The sequence below is a fragment of the Prunus dulcis genome, chromosome 1 (assembly GCF_902201215.1).
Source record: "Prunus dulcis chromosome 1, ALMONDv2, whole genome shotgun sequence".
NCBI classification, from domain to species: domain Eukaryota; kingdom Viridiplantae; phylum Streptophyta; class Magnoliopsida; order Rosales; family Rosaceae; genus Prunus; species Prunus dulcis.
In genome coordinates, this window is record NC_047650.1 from 42,898,106 (window position 1) to 42,923,102 (window position 24,997).

Sequence of the window (24,997 nt, forward strand, 5' to 3'; positions counted from 1 at the left end):
TCCTTTTTCATACATGTCTTTAAGAATTTGTAAAATACATATTTTTTTAAAAAGCAAATATACAATACACGTACGTACTTATTTTTCATGTTTAATATAAGTGTCGTTTATAAAATTTTCAATAATACATACAAAATTCATGTATTATACACATAATTTTCACATATTATTGAATAAAAATAATATATATTAAATTATTTAAATAAATTCTATTAAAATATTATATAGTGGCCGAACTTTTCAGTTCGAGAGGATTAAGTGAGAAAATTTCGGTTTCAGAGTGTAAAGTGATAAATTAAGACTCTAGTATAGCCGCGCAGATACTCTTTTAAAAAAATTTAAAATAAAAAATAAAAATCGCCTTTTAAAAAAAATTTTAAAATAAAAAGTACAGCTGCACGGCTATTCTAGAGTTTTTTATTTTTTGGAAAAAATGGTCCCTTAGGTTTGCAAAATTATCACATTTCGTCCCTAACGTTTTTTTGTGACACCAATGGTCCCTAAGGTTACCCTCCACACATCAAAATAGTTCATGCCGTTAACTTTCATCAAATTTTGTTAAGTAGCTGACGTGTGTAGAGCCCACACATCCAATAATATACATCCATGTGGCTTTAAATAAAATATATTATATTTTAAATATTTTAAAAATTAAAATAAAAATAAAAAAAGAAAAAAAAGACCTGTATCATCTACGTTCTTCCTCTGCCAGCACCTCCTACCCACTCTGCCTCTCTCTCCCTCCTCTTCCTCCCTTCTTTTTCTCTCTCTCCCTCATCTTCCTTGATTTTTACAGGCTGATCTACCATAGCTTGATGTAGTTTTTGCATCAAGAAGTTTCTCCACGGCCAAATCTAAGCTTCAAAACACAAATTCTCTATGCGGGTCACTGTGAATATGAGCTAAGTGGCAGTAATTCCCAACTCTAGAGTCCTCACATAATAATCTAATGAAATTAACACTTGGGTCCTTTTTTGTTTGACCAAAACCCGCAAATCAATAAAACCCAAATCTTAAAAGTTCGAAAAAAAAAAAAAGGGGTATGGGATGAGAGCCAATAATGAAGATGAAGCGATCCAATTATAAGATTTACAAAATAGCAAACCTGGTGGCTGGTACAGTTACTGTCATAACATAAACATTGAGTTGGGTTTTTGGATCAGGGAGAGAGAGAAGGGAAAGCCCAAGAAGTCAAGGAAGAACAAGGAAGATGAGGGAGAGAGGGAAAACGCAGATGGTACATTTATTTATTTATTTATTAAAATTTTAAGTTTTAAAATATTTAAAATATAATATATTTTATTTAAAGCCACGTGGATGTATATAATTGGATGTGTGAGCTCCACTCATGTGTCATGTCAGCTACTTAACAGAAAATTTGATGGAAGCTAACAGTAAGGACCATTTTGATGTGTGAAGGGTAACGTTAGGGACCATTGGTGTCACAAAAAAACGTTAGAGACGAAATGTGATAATTTTGCAAACCTAAAGGACCATTTGTGATAAAAAGCTTTATTTTTTTAATAAATAGTATAGTCGAACGACAATACTGCAGGTTTTTTTTTAATTAATAGTATAGCCGATTGGCTATACTATTAAAAATAAAATAATCGGCCCCAGAAGCTAAGCAGGTTTTTTTTTAATTAATAAATTCACTTATTTTTTTACAAAATCTCTACTAATACACACAAAATTCAAATATTATACACATAATTTTTTTCTTCTTTTCTCAATAATATATGAGTGATTTTTCATAGAACGGACCCTAGGAAGTCCATAAGAATCCATAGAAGTTTATAAGAATCTATCAAGCTCTACAAGGTTTTTTTCCATAAACTCCCCTTAATTTTCTTTCTTCCTTGGATGATCCACGGCTAATTAATTTCCACTATTTACTTCTTTTTTATAATGTCAATTAGCACCTATCAATAGCGGATTTCTATCTATTTTGGGTGAAGGGTGAATTATTTTTGAAAACTAGGTAAAAGTTACTCCATTTTCGGTTTGAATAGGTGACCGTTTTGTATGGGAAAGAGGCAGCCAAGAACCTATAGCTTCCATGTATTTCCCGCCAATATCGCTTCAGCCTCTCTCTCTCTCTCTCTCTCTCTCTCTCTCTCTCTCTCTCTCTCTCTCTCCGTCTTGGTGGTACTGGCCAACTCCCTTCTGTTTCTCCCCCAAAAAGAAAGTAAAAAAGAAATAATTCCCTTCCTCAGGTGCGATTGAACTTGACTCTTCATGTCCTGATATCATGTCAGTTCTGTTAAATTTTTCATCCAAGAATAATCATTATAATGAAATAAATTTTCTGCGTTTTTCTTTTTTCTGGTAGTGAAAATTTTGATATCTTGTAGATGTTACAGATATATGAATTGCTTGATGAATTTCTCATCTTTCAATGGCTTATCTTTCTCTGAATGTTCTAATGGCCTCCTGTTTCTGAGCATTTGAGGAGACAGATACCGTAAGTGGTGATGACAGTTAGTATACCTGCTTGTGTCGATATAGAAGAAAGATTCACAGAACAGGAACTTAGTGTCTATAACACAGATTGGAAGTTTAGGGTAAGGACATGTTATGCTTGAGTTGAAGTATAGGGTTCTGGTACAGTTTATCTGTTTTAGACTTGAATTATCATGAAACATTAGCACAACTATTAATTAAATAAGACTCTCATAGAGCATGGCTACGTCTGTTAGTACTAATATATGAAGAATGGATGTTGTGCTTTACACAAGATTTTATTCATTTGCTTTAAACACATAACATGGGCAAAATGGATCATTTTCCTTTATTCCTTTGACTCATCTGTCATTTCTTAGAGGGGTGGCGTTGTCTTGCTGACATTCTCCCAATTTTATGTTTATTAGTCACAAAGTTGCTCGCTGAAGTATTGAGTATACTAACCAACTAGATGAGGACTTTGAAAATTGTTTTTTAATTATTAAAAGAAAAAAAGAAAACTATGATTCTTATTTATAGCCCAATCATAAAGCAAAAAGTATATTTCTTGCATCTATGGTATTTCAGTTTGTTTTCTCATTTTCTGGAAAGATTTGTGATGTCCTGCTTGCTTCTGGTCATTGATGGAAATCAGTTAGGTAACATCTGTTGCACATGTGCTTGTCTGTAATGCAAATGTTCATTTGTAGTTTTATAACTGTTCTTATGTGTATGCAATATGTATGTGCTGAGGAAATGGTTTTGTCCGATCTAATTTGGTTCTTATTTCTGATATTTATCAGGGAGCTTTATTAAATCAGTTGAGCAAACTTGTTGCCTCCAAGAAATGATATTAAATGGACATGGAGAGGAGGAAATCATGCTTCAACTTGCCTAACTGCTTGATTATGATGAAGATGGTAGTTTATTCTCAGACATGAGTTTTACTGAGGTTCACGGGCTTTCCGGTCCAGATGTGTCCTACTTAAGTGACTAGGGGGAAGAGTTCTCCATTATAAGTGGTTATTCTTACAATGATCTTAGATTTTGATTGATGATGATATTATGGGCCTATAGTTAGCAATTGTGAGATGAATTAATAATTGCTATATAGGAAAATACAAAATCATTTTGTGTTTTCGAGTTCACCTGTCAAAATGGGTAATGACAGTAGTGATTGCCAAGAGAGTAATGAGGCTGGGAGTTCTAAAGAATATGTTATCTTGCATGGTGAACTAGATTTGTGGATTATAGAAGCTAAATCTCTTCCAAATATGGATTTAACTTCAGAAAGAATGAGACGGTGTTTTACCATGTTTGGAACTTGCTCTGCTCCCTTTGGGAATAGACCTGCTAAAACTGCTTCAGGCAAACATTCCATGATTACAAGTGATCCTTATGTGTCTGTTTGCCTAGCAGGGGCTACTGTAGCTCAAACCAGAGTAATTTCAAACTGTGAGAATCCTTCGTGGGAAGAACATTTTTGTGTTCCTGTTGCTCACCCTGTTGCGAAGGTGGAGTTTCATGTGAAAGATAATGATGTTCTCGGGGCTGAACTTATTGGCGTAGTGGAGATATCTATTGATAAAATCATTTCAGGAAAGCCAATGAATGATTGGTTTCCAGTCATTGGCAATCACGGGAACTGTTTAAAACCTTTTCCCGAATTGCATGTTTCTATTCAGTTTAAGCCAGTTGGAGATAACCCTTTATATAAAAATGGTGTTGGTGCTGGGCCGGAATATAACGGAGTTCCTAATACATATTTTCCTCTTCGCAAAGGAGGGAGTGTCACTTTATATCAAGATGCTCATGTACCTAACGATATGCTACCAGACATTGTACTAGATGGTGGAAAAAAATTTCAGCAAAGAAAGTGCTGGGAAGAAATATGCCATGCCATTTTGGAAGCTCAGCACCTTATATATATTATAGGCTGGTCTGTGTACCACCGTGTTAAGCTTGTGAGGGAGCCAACAAAGCCACTACCTTCTGGAGGAGAGTTGACACTTGGGGAGTTGTTGAAATACAAGTCACAAGAAGGGATTCGCGTTGTTATGTTGATTTGGGATGATAAAACTTCACATGACAAATTTCTTTTAAAAACAGTAATTCCCTGACACGGTGACACCTGAAACTTGGCAAATATTACTTGTTGAAAATTTACTATTATTCCTCTTTTAAAATGCAAAAGAGTTTGCAGTTTCCACAATACCAGGGACTTGGATTTTAAATTGTCACAGTAATGGATACAACAAAAGTTTTCATAAGCTCCTTTATGTCACTCCCTACTTTTTGTGCAAAGAAGGGTGTTTGAAAAGTTTGAAAGAAAAATATGGTCATATATATATATATATATATATATATCTAATTACCACAGCAGCTTTGGCATTTGCTTTCTCATTTTATAAATAGGACACATAAGATAGGATGCTAAAGTTCTTTTGAAGGTTATTACCATTTTTCTTTGAAATATCATGATGCAACTTGGTCATTATTTTCATGTGGATTCCTAATGGCTTACATAATCATTCTTGTTGTTAGACAACTTAGCAGAATGCTGCATGCATGACTAATGTTAATTCTAGAATCCATTTTATTGATGATGATAGCTTGAATGCAGGAAGGTGTCATGCAGACCCATGATGAGGAAACCAAAAAGTTTTTCAGACATTCCAGTGTCCATTGTGTGCTTTCTCCTCGTTATGCAAGCAATAAGCTCAGTATTTTCAAGCAACAGGTCTGGAACATCTATATTTTAGATCTACACTCATCTCTATTTTACCACCCTTTTTTTTTGCAGTTGCTCATTTAAATGGATTCCTCTAGTGCAGGTTGTGGGAACCCTTTTTACACATCATCAGAAGTGTGTGCTTCTTGACACAGCTTCTGGGAATAATCGGAAACTAACTGCTTTCATTGGTGGTCTGGATTTGTGTGACGGAAGATATGACACTCCTGAGCACAGGCTCTTTAAGGATCTTAACACGGTGTTTGAAAATGATATTCATAATCCTGCATTTCCTGTAAGTGGTTATAGTACCTGTATACAACTCTCTGCATTCTTGATCTTAATGCATTGTAAGATTTGTACTGATTTATAGTGCCTGGTATGATGTTTGACAATATCACCTTACTGTACTTCAAATTGTGTGTGAATTTTTGTCCATGCATGGCTTGACAGCAACCGTGCTAGATGGCTGCTGGTCCACCTTGCCATGAATTAGTAATGTGGCCTGTCCATTTAAGGCTTGGGTTCTACTATCAGATTATTCTTCATATAACTTTTTCTCTTCTGTTTTTGTTTGTATTTTGTGAAGTGATAGTCATGTTTAATGTATAAATGGCATGTCTTTGTGCTACTACTGATGATGGGTTCAGTTTGCATCTCTTTAGTTGTCTATCTCATAAGTGGTCTTCCTTTTGTTGAACAAAATCCTCCTTTTGCTGAACAAAATGATAAATATAAGTAGAACTTCCCAATTTCAAATATAATGTTTTGACAGTTCTACTTTTTGTAACATGTACAGCCTAACACTTATGGCCCAAGGGAACCATGGCATGATTTACACTGTAAAATTGAGGGTCCTGCTGCATATGATATATTGACAAATTTTGAACAAAGATGGAGGAAAGCCAAAAAGCGCGACTTCAAGATAAAAAAGGTCACTAATAGGCATGATGACGCCTTGATAAGGCTAGACCGTGTTTCATGGATAGTCTCTCCATCATCTGGTCGTGATGGGGATCAAAACGTACGTGTTAGCAGTGAAGAAGACCGTGAGAACTGGCATGTTCAGGTAGGGAAGCAAAAGTTTCAGTGATTACAGCTTAATCGTACAACTCATTTCAATGAAAACTTTACACAGATTGGTCAGTTTTGACTCTTGTTTGATAGGTATTCAGGTCCATTGATTCAGGATCGGTGAAGGGATTTCCAAAGGGTGTTCAGGATGCTGAAGCTCAGGTTAGCAGAACTAGCTTTATTCGTATGTATTCCTCATAGAGTTTTCTATTTATTATTCTTTTTACTCGAGATTATGGAGTTAACTGCCAACTTGATTAGTTTGTCCTACCAGGCTTTTTGTTCATTAATCATAAACAGACAGGTCAACTTTTTGAGCATGCTATCTGCGTTTTGAGCTTTCATCAAATTTATGCAACCAAAAAAAAAAAAAAAAAACCTCTTTTTAATCTGGGTTTCTCTTCTTGCAGAATCTTATTTGTGGAAAGAATTTGAAAATAGATAAGAGCATCCATGTTGCATATATTAAAGCAATAAGATCAGCGCAGCGCTTTATATACATAGAGAACCAGTATTTTGTTGGATCTTCATACTACTGGCCATCCTACAAAAATGCAGGTAAATTACAGCTTAGTTGCTGATGCTGTTATGATTACACCTTCAACTACTAATATCTGGTTGCTTCAGTACGTCATCCTTTTTAATACACCGACATTCATGTTATTTACATTGTTCATATTTTCCCCTCTCATTTTCATTATATAGATTGTTACACTGCCGTCAAAGTATATGTGTTAACATTGTGATTTTCTACGTAGAGAGAACTTTCTCCTGGATCTTATAGATACATTGTGATTTTCTACGTAGTTCAATTTGCATATTAGAGCAATAAGTTTGGCCAAAAACTTGACTTTGAATGTTCTTAAATTCTCTTTCTAATATCTGAAGATGCAAATCGAAATACCTTATGATGTTGCAGATGCTAAATCCAAATATTCTTAGCATCTTTTATTTAAATTTAATGTCCTTTGAATGTACAGTTTTTGGTTCTCTTTAGATATTTTGCAATATCACCACCACATTTTTTGGACATGTGTTTGAGATCTCGGTGTTATAACAGGCGCAGATAACTTGGTCCCAATGGAACTGGCCCTAAAAATTGCCAGCAAAATCAAAGCAAATGAGCGTTTCTCTGTGTATATAGTAATACCTATGTGGCCAGAGGGCGTGCCAACCGCCTCGGCTGTTCAGGAAATTTTATACTGGCAGGTTAGACCATTCTATCATTTGTGACACTGCAAAAAAACTCCTTAATCTCTTTACCTTTAAAATGTATAAAATATAAAAAAGTTATCAACCATTCTTTCTTACTTTGTATAGGAAGGTTCATGCTTTAAAATGTATAGAAAGGTTCATATTTTGTATGCCTTAAATGATATGGTAACTTTTGTTAGCTTGATATGTATTGCTGGCCTATTCCCCAACAACTTAAATTTTTGAGGTATAGTGGTTGTCTAAATCTATTTTCCCACAGGCACAGACAATGGGTATGATGTACCAGGTCATTTCAAAGGCCCTTGAAGATGCAGGCCTTTTTGATCAGTATCATCCACAGGATTTTTTGAACTTTTACTGCCTTGGTCAGCGTGAAGCCCCATCTTCAAGAAGTTCATCCCAAACTAATCAGCCAACTGATAATCGTGGACTGGTATACTTATTTCTCCATTCTGGTAAACCAGTGGTTAATATTTTATTGCACACCAAATGCATAGACGGGTTCTGAATTCTGATGGCTTTAAGATCAAACGAAAAGCCACTAATGTCTCTCTCTCTCTCTCGTTAACAGGCATTAGCTCAAAAGTTTCGCCGGTTTATGATTTATGTTCATGCCAAAGGGATGATTGTTGATGATGAGTATGTAATCATGGGATCTGCAAACATTAACCAAAGATCAATGGATGGTTCAAGGGACACAGAAATTGCAATGGGTGCTTACCAACCACACCATACATGGGCAGCTGAAAAGAATCTTCATCCACATGGCCAGGTTTGAAACCCTTCAGCAACTCTAATTACTCAGTAGAATGCCCAAAATGCAACTTCAAAACTAGTTTTAAATCTATGCATGCATTCCTTCCCATATTGATTAAAAGCAAATTTGGTTTGATTGGATGCAGGTATATGGCTACCGAATGTCTCTCTGGGCTGAGCACCTTGGTGGACTTGAGGAGACTTATCAAGATCCTGAGAGCCTTGAATGTGTTAAGCGTGTCAGCGAGATTGCCAAACAGAACTGGAAAGCATTTGTGTCTGAGGAGCATAAGGAAATGAAGGGACACTTGATGCAGTACCCAGTTCAGATTGGCAGAGACGGACAAGTCAGTTCATTGCCAGGATACGAATCGTTTCCTGATGTTGGTGGTAAAATTCTTGGAGCACCCACCAACCTTCCCGATGCTCTAACAACATAACCAGTTAATTAAGACTTGGAAAGCAAGCTTTAACATATGAGTTCCAACATGTTAAAACACTAATGCATGTGTGATGTACAGTGTGGTTAGTTTCAAAGGGAAATTTTGCTTCCATATAAATACGGACTGCCCAACTTTAACATGCCTTTATTCCAATGCCAAGGCAGCTTTAACATATCCACAATTTTTTGCTCTACATTTTCTGCACTTCCATAAGGTCTCATATTTTTGTCATTTTGTAAATAAATAATGTCCTAGTATTATTAATAAAAATCTACATATATAGAGTCAGAAGGTCTTAAAATTGGAACATTCAAAATTTCACATTTACCCTTGGTTAATGAAAATACTAAAACATAAGACACTTTATTAAATAAGGATAAAACAATACATTCCCAATCTATTAAAAAAATTAAAAATTAAAAACATATACTGCAGTTGTCCGTATTAAAAAGATATTTACAAAGAGGATCATATCTAAGACTTTGGGTCATATCTACGACAGTTTAATAACGAAGAAGTAAGAAGAGGTTAAACTCAATGTTCAAACACCTTCCGTTCTTCTGACCGCATAGCGCAGTGGATTAGCGCGTCTGACTTCGGATCAGAAGGCCGTGGGTTCGACTCCCACTGTAGTCGATTTCATTTTTAGAAGGAGGAAATCTTTGAACACTGACTTCCGGAAATTGAAGTCTTTTCAGGTTGTTTTTTCCTATTATTTTTGGTTTCTGTGAAGATTGGGGAAGACTAGAGGTAAGAAATGGAACATCTTGTGCTGTGGGTTTTATGTTGATATTTTTATTTTGTTCAGTTAAGCTCAACTATTGTCTTAAGGAGGCACAACTGTCAATTTTACATGATGCAAAATTTCAATCAATTTCGGTAATTAAGCACACAAATTTTAATTTGTTTCTGTCTTTATAATGGGAACTTGAAGTCTTCTGGTACGTTTATCTTTCAGGTTGATTGTGGGGCTTTATACATTCTGGGTAAAAATGGCTTCCATGGAACAACCCTCACCTCTGAAGCGGCGTGAGGCTTCTGCATCAAGAAAAGATGATAAACTTATCATAACTCCTTTAGGAGCTGGTAATGAAGTCGGCCGCTCTTGTGTGTATTTGTCCTACAAAGGGAAAACTGTGTTGGTATGCCATTAACACAAATGCAATATCTTTTTTTGAGTATTGAATCTAGAGTTATTCTTCTTCTCTCTTTATTCTAATTTTTTTTTTCTCATCTTTCTTGCTTTTGTGATTTTGGTTTACCTTCCCATGAATGATAGTTTGATTGTGGAATTCACCTCGCATATTCGGGCATGGCTGCTTTGCCGTACTTTGATGAGATTGATCCTTCCACAATTGATGTCGTCCTCATTAGTCAGTATGTTTTTTTTATCTTAATTTTTTATTTATTTTATCGTATGCATAACTCATAAGTCATAGCATCAATACTGCATGTCCTTGCTTCTCCTGCAGCTCTAGTATTTTATGTGTCAATTGCTTATGAAATGATAAAACCATCAGACCTGACCCGTTGGGTCAAAATATTTCTTATTTTAATTGAACGATCCAGAAGAAGTGATGGTTTGTTAAGAGAAAAAAAATTATGTCCGAAGTTGAATTAATGGCCAATCACAGGAATCCGTTTTTGTTTTGAAGTTCTTAAGGTGGAATAGATTATTATGGGTTCAAGGTTTGGAAAGAGGCGAAAACTGAAAACGTTTTGTTTTGATTTGGGTAGCAGAAAACCTAGACTTGGTCACAGCTGTTTGTGGTGTCAATGCAATCACACTAATGCAGGAATTGAAATAAAAAAAGAGGAAGGAAAAAAAAACACAATTGTTAGGAATCTTTCATTCAAAAAAAAAAAAAATTTGTTAAGAATCCCTTGTGGCCAGAGTTGCATGAGATAATGTTCAAATATGGCCTTATACCTTGGTAGTTGTTGAAACTCATTTTCCATTAGAAAAAAGAGAGTTAAATTTAAGGTGCTTAGATTCCCGAATTCTTATAGGACTGGATTTAAGGTGCTTAGATTCCCAAATTCTTATAGGACTGGACTTTCAAATAGGTATATTTCAGCATATGATGAATAGGTATGTCTGCCGATATGTAGGTTGAGTGATCCTGAAAAGATTACTTTTTTAAAATATGGATTTAATGTACGCGAGCTCTTTAAGATGTGATTATTTTAATAAATTTATTGAATATTATTGAAGGAAAAAGTCAAATAATATATCATGAATTCTTCTCATGTTTTTATTTACAAGTGATATTATCTGGAATTTCATTTTCTTACCATTTTCTCTTGTCTATTATGTCTCCATGATCAATAATTCCTTCTGAAATTTTGCTTGCTAAGAGGGGTGTGGTCCCCTTCCCCTTAATTCTCAGATTTACATATTTTACATTACAAAAGATACAACACATAAAAAATACTAGTAGTAATTGGCATTAGAATCAAAGTGGATCAGCAGTTCACAAAAGATACATCCCTCATCCTACAGTTGATAGAAAACCACAAACAAAATAAACGAGCAAATATCCAACCAACCAAGCAGAAAACATAACAAAAGCCACCAAAACAACAGTCAGGAAATCGAAAGGTTCTCTTCTTAGGGCCAGTTGTACTATGCTCTTCTTGACAATCACATAAAGATTTTTTGTAACATGTAAGAAGTCTTGCACCATGCACAACCACATTGTATTCTACACATCGGACTTTTTTTTTTTCCTTTGGCAACATGGTTATAGATGTGTCTGATTTCACCTTTTGCTGCCAAAGTTATGTGTGGAAGTGTTACCTCATTATTGTAGACTCTTCATCCAATTGTACTAATATTAGGTCATACTTTTTGCTTGCAGTTTTCACTTGGATCATGCCGCTTCCCTACCTTACTTTCTTGAGAAGGTTTTCACTTTCTGAATGAATAAATATATAATTAGTTTGTATTTTATTTTCCAGGGAGCTAATATCTCTATAACTTTTGATAGACCACATTCAAAGGCCGAGTCTTTATGACTTATGCAACAAAGGCCATCTACAAGTTGCTTTTGACGGATTATGTGAAAGTGAGCAAAGTTTCAGTTGAAGATATGTTGTTTGATGAGCAGGACATAAATGCCTCAATGGATAAAATTGAGGTTTGTTGTCTTCCCATGACCTATGTGTTTATTGCCACCGATTTTTGTTCCCAACTGAACCTCCTTGTCACAGATTTATGTTAAATTTGAGTTATGTTGTTTCTAATGATGTATGTTTGAACCAACCAAAATTTTCCAGCATTCCAGCTTGTAGTTGTGGCTGTGTTTCATGGGGATGTATGTTTTCTCTCTGCCAAAATTCCAAGTGATTTGTGCAGAAAAAGTAGTGCTTTCAAGAATCTGAGTTCAGTCCGCATTTGTTGACCCAGTTAATATTTTAGTTTGGTGCAGGCCAGTTGGTGATATTAGGACTTTGAATTGGTTAACATTTTGGTCATTGATAGACTCAACCTCACCATCTTTACATCATTATCCATTTATCTGTACAGTCTTAATCTGAATACTGGTTTTCGATCCTTAATCCTTTACACCCAACAAGACATGAATGATTTTTTCATGATTATTATCTAACAGTGTATGATAATTGTAGGTTATTGACTTCCATCAAACAGTAGAGGTTGAGGGCATTCGATTTTGGTGCTATACTGCTGGTCATGTCCTGGGTGCTGCTATGTTTATGGTTGATATTGCCGGCATTAGAGTCCTGTACACTGGTGATTATTCACGTGAAGAAGACCGGCATCTCCGTGCTGCTGAGACCCCACAGTTCTCCCCTGATGTATGCATTATTGAATCCACGTATGGTGTACAGCACCATCAACCTCGGCACATCAGAGAGAAGCGATTCACTGATGTTATCCATTCAACCATCTCTCAAGGGGGTCGTGTCTTAATTCCTGTTTTTGCACTCGGCCGTGCCCAAGAACTTCTCCTGATCCTTGATGAGTATTGGGCAAACCATCCTGATCTCCAAAATATTCCTATTTATTATGCTTCCCCACTTGCAAAAAGATGTTTATCTGTATATGAGACATACACCCTTTCCATGAACGATAGGATCCGCAATGCGAAGTCAAATCCCTTCATATTCAAGTACATATCACCACTAAAGAGCATTGAAAATTTCAAAGATGTAGGCCCGTCAGTGGTGATGGCAAGCCCTGGTGGTCTTCAGAGTGGGCTGTCAAGGCAGCTATTTGATAACTGGTGCTCTGATAAGAAAAATGCGTGTGTTATTCCAGGTTATGTGGTTCAAGGGACACTAGCTAAAACAATCATCAATGAACCGAAGGAGGTAACTCTTATGAATGGACTCAGTGCTCCTCTCAACATGCAGGTCCATTACATTTCATTCTCTGCTCATGCAGACTCTGTTCAGACAACTGCATTTTTGGAAGAGCTGAGGCCTCCTAATATAATCCTTGTTCATGGAGAAGCTAATGAGATGGGGAGGCTCAAACAGAAGCTGATGACCCAGTTTGCTGATCGTAACACTAATATCCTCACCCCAAAGAATTGTCAGTCTGTTGAAATGTATTTTAACTCACAGAAAATGGCAAAAGCTATTGGAAGGCTTGCTGAGAAGACCCCTGAAGTTGGTGAAAGTATCAGCGGTTTACTGGTAAAAAAAGGCTTTAGTTATCAAATAATGGCTTCTGATGATCTTCATGTCTTCTCACAGCTGTGCACAGCAAATGTCAGACAACGGATTACTATCCCGTTTGCTAGTGGCTTTATTGTGATAAAACACCGGCTTAGCCAGATATATAAGAGTGTAGAGTCTTCAGTGGATGAGGAATCTGGAGTGCCAACATTGCGAGTGCATGATCGGGTGACGGTGAAGGAGGATACAGATAAACACATTTCACTACATTGGTCGTCAGATCCTATAAGTGACATGGTGTCAGACTCCATTGTGGCTCTTATTTTGAATATCAACCGTGAAGTCCCCAAGGTAGTTGTTGAATCAGAGGACGTAAAAACTGAGGAAGAGAACGGGAAGAAGGCGGAAAAGGTCATTCATGCACTTCTTGTATCACTCTTTGGGGATGTGAAGCCTGGAGAAAATGGGAAATTAGTGATTACGGTTGATGGGAATGTGGCACAGCTTGATAAACAGAGTGGGGATGTTGAGAGTGAACATGAAGGTCTCAAGGAAAAAGTAAAGGCGGCAATTCGTCGAATCCAAAGTGCAGTGAAGCCAATCCCTCTTTCTGCAAGTTAGCTGCATTGCTTCGATGTTTACGTTGCTGTATTTTGAGTTACTTTTGAATTTTGTAAGTTAACAGATGAATACTAAACCCATGTATGTAAATTACAACAGCTAGACACTTCAATTCAAAGGATTGGGAACCCTAGTATTATTAATAAAAATCTATATGTATAAAGTCAGAAGACCTTAAAATTGGAACATATTTCACATTTACCCTTGGTTAATGAAAATACTAAAACATAAGACACTTTATTAAATAAGGATAAAACAATACATTTATAATATATTAAAATTAAAAGAAAACATTTACCGCAGTTGTCTATATGAAAAAGAAATTTTCAAAGAGGATCCGGAGTAAACAAAATGGAATACATGTTTTGGTAAAATTATATGGGTGTTTTTTTTTCCCCTTCGGATCATATCATTTAAGACAGTTTAATAATGAAGAAGAAAGAAGAGGTTAAATAATAAAAATTTTAAACAGTGTCTACCCTTCGGACCGCATAGCGCAGTGGATTAGCGCGTCTGACTTCGGATCAGAAGGTCGTGGGTTCGACTCCCACTGTAGTCGATTATTTTTTTTTTTTTTTATTTTTTTTTTTTGGGACGAAGTGGTCCATTAAATTTCAATATGTATAAAAATAAGGAATAGCATGGAAGCCTGACTTTGACCACCAAAAAAAAAAAAAAAAAAAGCATGGAAGCCTGAAGCTTACGGTCCCACAGCGAGTAGGAGCTGTAATCTCTCTCTCTCTCTCTCTCTCTCTCTCTCTCTCTCTCTCACTTTCTAGGGTTTTAGCTCTCTCTGCATTCTCAGAAATATTTGAACACTGACTTCTCTCTCTCATTTTACTCCCATTTAGCTGTAATTCAGCTCAACTTTTGTCTTAGGGAGGCCCAACTGTTAATTTTACATGATGCAAAATTTCCATTTGTTTCTGTTTTGTTGTTGTTGTGGATAAACATATTTCAATTTGACATAAGCACCTGTATGAATGACTTTATCTACTTATTGTAATTGAAAAATGAAGTCTTCTGCTACGTTTATCTTTCAGGTTGTTTTTTCCTATTATTTTTGGTTTCTGTGAAGATTGGGGAAGACTAAAGGTAAGAAATGGAACATCTTGTGTTGTGAGAGGCACAACTGTTAATTTTACATGATGCAAAATTTCAATCAATTTCGGTAAGTAAGCACCAAATTTTAATTTGTTTCTATCTTTATAATGGGAAATTGAAGTCTTCTGGTACGTTTATCTTTCAGGTTGATTGCAGGGCTTTACACATTCTTGGTAAAAATGGCTTCCATGGTACAACCCTCACCTCTGAAGCTGCGGGAGGCTTCTGCATCAAGAGAAGATGATAAACTTATCATAATTCCTTTAGGGGCTGGTAATGAAGTTGGCCGGTCTTGTGTGTACATGTCCTACAAAGGGAAAACTGTGTTGGTATGCCATTAACATAAATGCATTATCATTTTTTGAGTATTGAATCTAGAATTCTTCTTCTTCACTCTCTTGACTCTAATTTTTTTTTTTTTTTTCCTCCTTCTTTCTTGCTTTTGTGATTTTGGGTCACCTTCCCATGAATGATAGTTTGATTGTGGAATTCACCCCGCATATTCGGGCATGGCTGCTTTGCCGTACTTTGATGAGATTGATCCTTCCACAATTGATGTCCTCCTCATTACTCAGTATTTTTTTTTTTTTTTTCATTTTGTATTTATTTGATCGTATGTTTAACTCATAAGTCATAGCATCAATAAAGTTTCTGTTATAAAAAAAAAAAAAAAGAAGAAAAAAAAGAAAAAAAAAAAAGTCATAGCATCAATACTGCAATGTCCTTGCTTTCCCTGCAGCTGTAGTATTTTATGTGTCAGTTGCTTGTGAAATGATAAAACCATCAGACATGACCCTTTGGGTCAAAATATTTCTTATTTTAATTGAATGAGCTAACCATTTCAGTGTTTATTCTGGTTGAGGAGAACTTACTTTGCCTTTCTTTCTCTCTGACTAATTTCTTAGAGTTTTAAGAGATGAATTTTAATAGGAAAACTGCTTTGTGCTTAGGGCCGGTTGTACTATGCCCTTCTTGACAATCGTGTAAAGAATTTTTGTAATATGTAAGAAGTCATGAACCATGCACAATCACATTGTATTCTACACATCAGACTTTTTTTATATATTTGGCAACATGGTTATAGATGTCTCTGATTTCACCTTTTGCTGCCAAATTCATATGCAGAAGTGTCCTAATATTCTGATGATCTCTCTTAGTTTGTATAAATAAATTTTATGATACCTCATTATTGTAGACTCTTCATATTAGGTCATACTTTTGCCTGCAGCTTTCACTTGGATCATGCTGCTTCCCTACCTTACTTTCTTGAGAAGTTTTTCACTTTCTGAATAAATAATTATATAATTAGTTTGTATTTTATTTTCCAGGGAACTAATATCTCTGTAACTTTTGATAGACCACATTCAAAGGCCGAGTCTTTATGACTTATGCAACAAAGGCCATCTACAAGTTGCTTTTGACGGATTATGTGAAAGTGAGCAAAGTTTCCGTTGAAGATATGTTGTTTGATGAGCAGGACATAAATGCCTCAATGGATAAAATTGAGGTTTGTTGTCTTCCCATGACCTATGTGTTCATTGCCACCGGTTTTTGTTCCCAACTGAACCTTGCTGTCACAGATTGTACTAAATTTGAGTTATGTTGTTTTCAATGATGCATGTTTGAACCAACCAAAATTTTCCAGCATTACAGCTTGTAGTTGTGGCTGTGTTTCATAGGTGATGTATGTTTTCTCTTTGCCAAAATTCCCAGTGATTTGTGCAGAAAAAGTAGTGTTTTCAAGAATCTGAGATGTATGTTATGTGTTTCAATTGGCATTTGTTGACCTGGTTAATATTTCAGTTTGGTGCAGGCCAGTTGGCGATATTAGTACTTTGAATTGGTTAACATTTTGCTCATTGATGGACTCTCAACCTCACCATCTTTACATCATTATCCATTTATCTTTATTTAGTAGTCTTAATCTGAATACTGGTGTTGGATCCTTACTCCTTTACACCCAACAAGACATGAATGATTTTCTCATGATTCTTGTCTAACAGTGTATGGTAATTGTAGGTTATTGATTTCCATCAAACAGTAGAGGTGGAGGGCATTCGATTTTGGTGCTATACTGCCGGTCATGTCCTTGGTGCTGCTATGTTTATGGTTGATATTGCGGGTGTTAGAGTCCTCTACACTGGTGATTATTCACGTGAAGAAGACCGGCATCTCCGTGCTGCTGAGACCCCACAGTTCTCCCCTGATGTATGCATTATTGAATCCACATATGGTGTCCAGCACCATCAACCTCGGCACATCAGAGAGAAGCGATTCACTGATGTTATCCATTCAACAATCTCTCAAGGGGGTCGTGTCTTAATTCCTGCTTTTGCACTTGGCCGTGCTCAAGAACTTCTCCTGATCCTTGATGAGTATTGGGCAAACCATCCTGAGCTCCAAAATATTCCTATTTATTATGCTTCCCCACTTGCAAAAAGATGTTTATCTGTATATGAGACATACACCCTTTCCATGAACGATAGGATCCGCAATGCGAAGTCAAATCCCTTTGTATTCAAGTACATATCACCACTAAAGAGCATTGAAAATTTCAAAGATGTAGGCCCGTCGGTGGTGATGGCAAGCCCTAGTGGTCTTCAGAGTGGGCTGTCAAGGCAGCTATTTGATATGTGGTGCTCTGATAAGAAAAATGCTTGTGTTATTCCAGGTTATGTGGTTGAAGGGACACTAGCTAAGACAATCATCAATGAACCGAAGGAGGTAACTCTTATGAATGGACTCAGTGCTCCTCTCAACATGCAGGTCCATTACATTTCATTCTCTGCTCATGCAGACTCTGTTCAGACAACTGCATTTTTGGAAGAGCTGAGGCCCCCTAATATAATCCTTGTTCATGGAGAAGCTAATGAGATGGGGAGGCTCAAACAGAAGCTGATGACCCAGTTTGCTGATCATAACACCAAAATCCTCACCCCAAAGAATTGCCAGTCCGTTGAAATGTATTTTAACTCGCAGAAAATGGCAAAAGCTATTGGAAGGCTTGCTGAGAAGACCCCTGAAGTTGGTGAAAGTGTCGGCGGTTTACTGGTTAAAAAAGGCTTTAGTTATCAAATAATGGCTTCTGATGATCTTCATGTCTTCTCACAGCTGTGCACAGCAAATGTCACCCAACGGATTACTATCCCATTTGCTAGTGGCTTTACTGTGATAAAACACCGGCTTAGCCAAATATATGAGAGTGTAGAGTCTTCAGTGGATGAGGAATCTGGAGTGCCAACATTGCGAGTGCATGATCGGGTGACGGTGAAGCAGGATACAGATAAACACATTTCACTACATTGGTCGTCAGATCCTATAAGTGACATGGTGTCAGACTCCATTGTGGCTCTTATTTTGAATATCAACCGAGAAGTCCCCAAGGTAGTTGTTGAATCAGAGTACGTAAAAACTGAGGAAGAGAACAGGAAGAAGGCGGAAAAGGTCATTCATGCACTTCTTGTATCACTCTTTGGGGATGTGAAGCCTGGAGGAAATGGGAAACTAGTGATTAGGGTTGATGGGAATGTGGCACAGCTTGATAAACAGAGTGGGGATGTTGAGAGTGAAAATGAAGGTCTCAAGGAAAAAGTAAAGGTGGCATGTCGTCGAATCCAAAGTGCCGTGAAGCCAATCCCTCTCTCTGCAACTTAGCTGCAGTGCTTCGATGTTTACATTGCTGTATTTTGAGTTACTTTTGAATTTTGTAAGCTAACAGATGAATACTGAACAGTGAACAGTAACAACTACCAAATGACAAATGCCGTAACTGATTGATGTGTCAATCTACTTGGACTAGTTTTCTGTTTAGATGTTTACAATGCTTTGACCTTCCTGGCTGCTTCTTTTTGATGAATGAGTACCCAAATTTTATTACATGGTCCTTCGTTGAGTCAAGTAGCAGCTGACGTCTGCAAATATCTTTGACTAGCGAGGCACTGCAAATAATCTTGAACACGAGAAAAAAAAGTACAATAACATGCCTTTATTCCAATGCCAAGGCAGCTTCATGAGTATATCCACCCATTTCTGCACTGCCACTGATTTGAAGAATGTAAAGTCTCATATCTGATATAATAGTGATACCATAAATACTGTTTTGTCATTTTTTACGTAAATAATATATGAAACTAAATTCAAGTTACAACAGCTAGACACTTCAATTCAATGGATTGGAATAATCTTAAAATTGAAGCATTCAAAATTTCACATTTACCCTTGGTTAATGAAAATGCTAAAACATGACACGTTATTAAATAAGGATAAAACAATACATTCACAATCTATTAAAATTTTAAAAAACATTTACCGCAGTTGTCCTCTTCTTTCTTCTGAGACAGTTTAATTATAATAGGTTAAAATCAATTTCAAACACTTTCATTTCATCTGACCGCATAGCGCAGTGGATTAGCGCGTCTGACTTCGGATCAGAAGGTCGTGGGTTCGACTCCCACTGTGGTCGATTAAATTTTACAATGTCCTTATTTTTATTTTTGAAAAATAAGGAATAGCCTGGAAGCCTGAAGCTTACGGTCCCACAGCGACTAGGAGCTGTACTTTTCCGCTCTCTCACTTACTTTTTAGGGTTTTAGCGCTCTCTCTGCATTCTCAGAAACCTTTGAACACTGACTTCTCTCTCTTATTTTTCCCTCTACTTTATTCTAAATCTTAGGTTCCCTTCTCTTTTTTGTTTTTGCTATTATTTTTGGTTTCTGTGAAGATTGGGGAAGGCCAAAGGTAAGAAATGGAACATCTTGTGTTGTGGGTTTTATGTTGTTATTTTTCTTTTCTTCAATTAAGCTCAACTATTGTCTTAGGGAGGAGGCACAACTGTTAATTTTACAGGATGCAAAATTTCAATCAATTTCGGTAATTAAGCACCCAAATTTTAATTTGTTTCCGTCTTTATAATGGGAACTGGTACGTTTATCTTTCAGGTTGATTGGAGGGCTTTACACATTTCTGGGTAAAAATGGCTTCCATGGCACAACCCTCACCTCTGAAGCGGCGTGAGGCTTCTGCATCAAGAGAAGATGATAAACTGATCATAACTCCTTTAGGAGCTGGTAATGAAGTCGGCCGCTCTTGTGTGTATATGTCCTACAAAGGGAAAACTGTGTTGGTATGCCATTAACACAAATGCATTATCTTTTTTTGAGTATTGAATCTAGAGTTATTATTCTTTACTCTAATTTTTTTTTTCCTCTTCTTTCTTGCTTTTGTGATTTTGGGTCACCTTCCAATGAATGATAGTTTGATTGTGGAATTCACCCCGCATATTCGGGCATGGCTGCTTTGCCGTACTTTGATGAGATTGATCCTTCCATAATTGATGTCCTCCTCATTACTCAGTATGTTTTTTTTCCTTTTTATTTTATTTTATCGTATGCTTAACTCATAAGTCATAGCATCAATACTGCAATGTCCTTGCTTCTCCTGCTGCTCTAGTATTTTATGTGTCAGTTGCTTATGAAATGATAAAACCATCAGACATGACCCATTGGGTCAAAATATTTCTTATTTGAATTGAATGAGCTAACCATTTAAGTGTTTACTCTGATTGAGTAGAACTTTGTTTTTCTTTCTCTCTGACTAATTTCTTAGAGTTTTAAGAGATGAATTTTAATAGGAAAACTGCTTTGTGCATATTTCCTTGATTTTCTTATCAGTTGAAAAGATTATATCTAATGTAGGACAAGTAGCTCAAATACCAAATTTACAAAGAACTAAATGTCCAATACCAACTATTTACAACAAAGAGCTTTTACACCAAAATGATGTGGGATGAAATAGATAACAACAAGCAATATTCCAGAAGAAGTGATGGTTTGTTAAGAGAAAAAAAGTTATGTCTGAAGTTGAATTAATGGCCAATCAAGGGAATCGGTTTTGGTTTTGAAGTTCTTAAGCTGGAATATGTTATTATGTGTTCAAGGTTTGGAAAGAGGCGAAAACTGAAAATGTTTTGTTTAGATTTGGGTAGCAGAAAACCTAGACTTGGTGACAGCTGTTTGTGGTGTCAATGCAATCAAACTAATGCAGGAATTGAAATCAAAGAAGAGGAAGGAAAAAAAACACAATTGTTAGGAATCTTTCGTCCAAAAAAAAAATGTTAAGAATCACTTGTGACCATAGTTGCATGACATAATGTTCAAATATGGCCTTATACCTTGGTAATTGTTGAAACTTATTTTCCATTAGAAAAAACAAAAAAGAGAGTTAAATTTAAGGTGCTTAGATTCCCAAATTCTTATAGGACTGGACTTTCAAATAGGCATATTTCAGCATATGATGAATAGGTATGTCTGCCGATATTGAATATAACTTTGTATGTAGGTTGAGTGATCCTGAAAAGGTTGGATGTTGTACAAGAAGGATATGTTAGTAAAAATAATTACTTTTTTTTTTCTTTAGATATGGATTTTATGTACGCAAGCTTTTTAAGATGTGATTATTTTAAGAAATTTATTGAATATTGTTGAAGGAAAAAGTCAAATAATATGTCATGAATTCTTCTCATGTTTTTATTTACAAGTGATATTGTCTCCATGATCAATAATTCCTTCTGAAATTTCGCTGCTAAGAGCGGTGCGGTCCCCTTTCCCCTTAATTCTCAGATTAACATATTTTACATTACAAAAGATACAACACATAAAAAATACTAGTAGTAATTGGCATTAGAATCGAAGTGGACCAGCAGTTCAAAAAAGATGCTAATAGTAAATGGGGAATACAATTGAAGTGGACCAGCAGTGCACAAAAGATACATCCCTCATCCTACAGTTGATAGAAAACCACAAACAAAATAAACGAGCAAATATCCAACCATGCAGAAAACATAACAAAGGCCACCAAAACAACAATCAGGAAATCGAAAGGTTCTCTTCTTAGGGCCAGTTGTACTGTGCTCTTCTTGACAATCACGTAAAGAATTTTTGTAACATGTAAGAAGTCATGCGCCATGCACAATCACATTGTATTCTACACATCAGACTTTTTTTTCTTTTTTTTTCATTTGACAACATGGTTATAGATGTGTCTGATTTCACCTTTTGCTGCCAAAGTCATGTGTGGAAGTGTTACCTCATTATTGTAGACTCTTCATCCAATTGTACTAATGTTAGGTCATACTTTTTGCTTGCAGTTTTCACTTGGATCATGCCGCTTCCCTACCTTACTTTCTTGAGAAGGTTTTCACTTTTTGAATGAATAATTATATAATTAGTTGTATTTTATTTTCCAGGGAACTAATATCTCTATAACTTTTGATAGACCACATTCAAAGGCCGAGTCTTTATGACTTATGCAACAAAGGCCATCTACAAGTTGCTTTTGACGGATTATGTGAAAGTGAGCAAAGTTTCAGTTGAAGATATGTTGTTTGATGAGCAGGACATAAATGCCTCAATGGATAAAATTGAGGTTTGTTGTCTTCCCATGACCTATGTGTTTATTGCCACCGATTTTTGTTCCCAACTGAACCTCCTTGTCACAGATTTATGTTAAATTTGAGTTATGTTGTTTCTAATGATGTATGTTTGAACCAACCAAAATTTTCCAGCATTCCAGCTTGTAGTTGTGGCTGTGTTTCATGGGGATGTATGTTTTCTCTCTGCCAAAATTCCAAGTGATTTGTGCAGAAAAAGTAGTGCTTTCAAGAATCTGAGTTCAGTCCGCATTTGTTGACCCAGTTAATATTTTAGTTTGGTGCAGGCCAGTTGGTGATATTAGGACTTTGAATTGGTTAACATTTTGGTCATTGATAGACTCAACCTCACCATCTTTACATCATTATCCATTTATCTGTACAGTCTTAATCTGAATACTGGTTTTCGATCCTTAATCCTTTACACCCAACAAGACATGAATGATTTTCTCATGATTATTGTCTAACAGTGTATGATAATTGTAGGTTATTGATTTCCATCAAACAGTAGAGGTTGAGGGCATTCGATTTTGGTGCTATACTGCTGGTCATGTCCTTGGTGCTGCTATGTTTATGGTTGATATTGCCGGCATTAGAGTCCTGTACACTGGTGATTATTCACGTGAAGAAGACCGGCATCTCCGTGCTGCTGAGACCCCACAGTTCTCCCCTGATGTATGCATTATTGAATCCACGTATGGTGTACAGCACCATCAACCTCGGCACATCAGAGAGAAGCGATTCACTGATGTTATCCATTCAACCATCTCTCAAGGGGGTCGTGTCTTAATTCCTGTTTTTGCACTCGGCCGTGCCCAAGAACTTCTCCTGATCCTTGATGAGTATTGGGCAAACCATCCTGATCTCCAAAATATTCCTATTTATTATGCTTCCCCACTTGCAAAAAGATGTTTATCTGTATATGAGACATACACCCTTTCCATGAACGATAGGATCCGCAATGCGAAGTCAAATCCCTTCATATTCAAGTACATATCACCACTAAAGAGCATTGAAAATTTCAAAGATGTAGGCCCGTCAGTGGTGATGGCAAGCCCTGGTGGTCTTCAGAGTGGGCTGTCAAGGCAGCTATTTGATATGTGGTGCTCTGATAAGAAAAATGCGTGTGTTATTCCAGGTTATGTGGTTGAAGGGACACTAGCTAAAACAATCATCAATGAACCGAAGGAGGTAACTCTTATGAATGGACTCAGTGCTCCTCTCAACATGCAGGTCCATTACATTTCATTCTCTGCTCATGCAGACTCTGTTCAGACAACTGCATTTTTGGAAGAGCTGAGGCCTCCTAATATAATCCTTGTTCATGGAGAAGCTAATGAGATGGGGAGGCTCAAACAGAAGCTGATGACCCAGTTTGCTGATCGTAACACCAATATCCTCACCCCAAAGAATTGTCAGTCTGTTGAAATGTATTTTAACTCACAGAAAATGGCAAAAGCTATTGGAAGGCTTGCTGAGAAGACCCCTGAAGTTGGTGAAAGTATCAGCGGTTTACTGGTAAAAAAAGGCTTTAGTTATCAAATAATGGCTTCTGATGATCTTCATGTCTTCTCACAGCTGTGCACAGCAAATGTCAGACAACGGATTACTATCCCGTTTGCTAGTGGCTTTATTGTGATAAAACACCGGCTTAGCCAAATATATGAGAGTGTAGAGTCTTCAGTGGATGAGGAATCTGGAGTGCCAACATTGCGAGTGCATGATCGGGTGACGGTGAAGCAGGATACAGATAAACACATTTCACTACATTGGTCGTCAGATCCTATAAGTGACATGGTGTCAGACTCCATTGTGGCTCTTATTTTGAATATCAACCGAGAAGTCCCCAAGGTAGTTGTTGAATCAGAGGACGTAAAAACTGAGGAAGAGAACGGGAAGAAGGCGGAAAAGGTCATTCATGCACTTCTTGTATCACTCTTTGGGGATGTGAAGCCTGGAGAAAATGGGAAATTAGTGATTACGGTTGATGGGAATGTGGCACAGCTTGATAAACAGAGTGGGGATGTTGAGAGTGAACATGAAGGTCTCAAGGAAAAAGTAAAGGCGGCAATTCGTCGAATCCAAAGTGCAGTGAAGCCAATCCCTCTTTCTGCAAGTTAGCTGCATTGCTTCGATGTTTACGTTGCTGTATTTTGAGTTACTTTTGAATTTTGTAAGTTAACAGATGAATACTAAACCCATGTATGTAAATTACAACAGCTAGACACTTCAATTCAAAGGATTGGGAACCCTAGTATTATTAATAAAAATCTATATGTATAAAGTCAGAAGACCTTAAAATTGGAACATATTTCACATTTACCCTTGGTTAATGAAAATACTAAAACATAAGACACTTTATTAAATAAGGATAAAACAATACATTTATAATATATTAAAATTAAAAGAAAACATTTACCGCAGTTGTCTATATGAAAAAGAAATTTTCAAAGAGGATCCGGAGTAAACAAAATGGAATACATGTTTTGGTAAAATTATATGGGTGTTTTTTTTTCCCCTTCGGATCATATCATTTAAGAC

General features: G+C 36.5%; 4 protein-coding genes and 3 non-coding genes across 18 annotated transcripts; all 7 read left to right on the plus strand.

Annotated features, from left to right (window-relative positions):
- The first annotated feature begins 2,153 nt into the window (after positions 1-2,153).
- On the plus strand, positions 2,154-8,750 carry LOC117612824 (phospholipase D delta-like). 3 transcript variants are annotated; one of them, XM_034341473.1, is made up of 12 exons: positions 2,222-2,253; positions 2,460-2,564; positions 3,246-4,550; positions 5,066-5,182; positions 5,277-5,468; positions 5,973-6,242; positions 6,341-6,409; positions 6,658-6,805; positions 7,308-7,456; positions 7,722-7,895; positions 8,034-8,234; positions 8,365-8,750. In XM_034341473.1, the coding sequence occupies exons 3-12, from the start codon at positions 3,600-3,602 to the stop codon at positions 8,656-8,658; spliced, it is 2,565 nt and encodes an 854-aa protein (XP_034197364.1). In that variant the 5' UTR covers positions 2,222-2,253; positions 2,460-2,564; positions 3,246-3,599; the 3' UTR covers positions 8,659-8,750. The 3 variants fall into 3 exon arrangements, with proteins under 3 accessions (XP_034197372.1, XP_034197358.1, XP_034197364.1); XM_034341481.1 differs by lacking the exons at positions 2,222-2,253; positions 2,460-2,564 and adding an exon at positions 2,154-2,216; XM_034341467.1 differs by lacking the exon at positions 2,460-2,564 and having other exon boundaries at positions 2,171-2,253.
- A 473-nt stretch (positions 8,751-9,223) lies between these two features.
- TRNAR-UCG lies at positions 9,224-9,297 on the plus strand. The gene has a single exon. It is a non-coding gene; the product is annotated as a tRNA-Arg (tRNA).
- Positions 9,295-14,093, plus strand: LOC117616344 (cleavage and polyadenylation specificity factor subunit 3-I-like). Of its 2 annotated transcripts, XM_034345625.1 has the most exons (6): positions 9,295-9,411; positions 9,620-9,803; positions 9,941-10,038; positions 11,523-11,568; positions 11,652-11,801; positions 12,292-14,093. In XM_034345625.1, exons 2-6 carry the CDS (start codon positions 9,654-9,656, stop codon positions 13,924-13,926), a joined length of 2,079 nt encoding a protein of 692 aa, XP_034201516.1. In that variant the 5' UTR covers positions 9,295-9,411; positions 9,620-9,653; the 3' UTR covers positions 13,927-14,093. The 2 variants fall into 2 exon arrangements, with proteins under 2 accessions (XP_034201516.1, XP_034201517.1); XM_034345626.1 differs by lacking the exons at positions 9,295-9,411; positions 9,941-10,038 and having other exon boundaries at positions 9,635-9,803.
- On the plus strand, positions 9,304-24,710 carry LOC117616345 (cleavage and polyadenylation specificity factor subunit 3-I-like). Of its 3 annotated transcripts, none has more exons than XM_034345628.1 (6): positions 9,304-9,411; positions 19,968-20,152; positions 20,284-20,381; positions 22,175-22,220; positions 22,303-22,452; positions 22,943-24,705. In XM_034345628.1, the coding sequence occupies exons 2-6, from the start codon at positions 20,003-20,005 to the stop codon at positions 24,575-24,577; spliced, it is 2,079 nt and encodes a 692-aa protein (XP_034201519.1). In that variant the 5' UTR covers positions 9,304-9,411; positions 19,968-20,002; the 3' UTR covers positions 24,578-24,705. The 3 variants fall into 3 exon arrangements, with proteins under 3 accessions (XP_034201519.1, XP_034201518.1, XP_034201520.1); XM_034345627.1 differs by lacking the exon at positions 9,304-9,411 and adding an exon at positions 19,630-19,767 and having other exon boundaries at positions 22,943-24,710; XM_034345629.1 differs by lacking the exons at positions 9,304-9,411; positions 20,284-20,381; positions 22,175-22,220; positions 22,303-22,452 and adding an exon at positions 19,632-19,767 and having other exon boundaries at positions 22,943-24,710.
- Positions 14,412-14,485, plus strand: TRNAR-UCG. The gene has a single exon. It is a non-coding gene; the product is annotated as a tRNA-Arg (tRNA).
- LOC117616346 (cleavage and polyadenylation specificity factor subunit 3-I-like) lies at positions 14,594-18,842 on the plus strand. Of its 7 annotated transcripts, XM_034345636.1 has the most exons (6): positions 14,685-15,021; positions 15,176-15,359; positions 15,507-15,604; positions 16,259-16,302; positions 16,386-16,537; positions 17,050-18,842. In XM_034345636.1, exons 2-6 carry the CDS (start codon positions 15,210-15,212, stop codon positions 18,682-18,684), a joined length of 2,079 nt encoding a protein of 692 aa, XP_034201527.1. In that variant the 5' UTR covers positions 14,685-15,021; positions 15,176-15,209; the 3' UTR covers positions 18,685-18,842. The 7 variants fall into 7 exon arrangements, with proteins under 7 accessions (XP_034201522.1, XP_034201527.1, XP_034201521.1 ...); XM_034345631.1 differs by lacking the exons at positions 15,507-15,604; positions 16,259-16,302 and adding an exon at positions 14,594-14,652 and having other exon boundaries at positions 14,970-15,021; positions 16,388-16,537; positions 17,050-18,684; XM_034345632.1 differs by lacking the exons at positions 15,507-15,604; positions 16,259-16,302 and having other exon boundaries at positions 14,763-14,779; positions 14,970-15,021; positions 16,388-16,537; positions 17,050-18,684.
- TRNAR-UCG lies at positions 19,419-19,492 on the plus strand. Its single transcript has one exon. It is a non-coding gene; the product is annotated as a tRNA-Arg (tRNA).
- Positions 24,711-24,997: the final 287 nt, after the last annotated feature.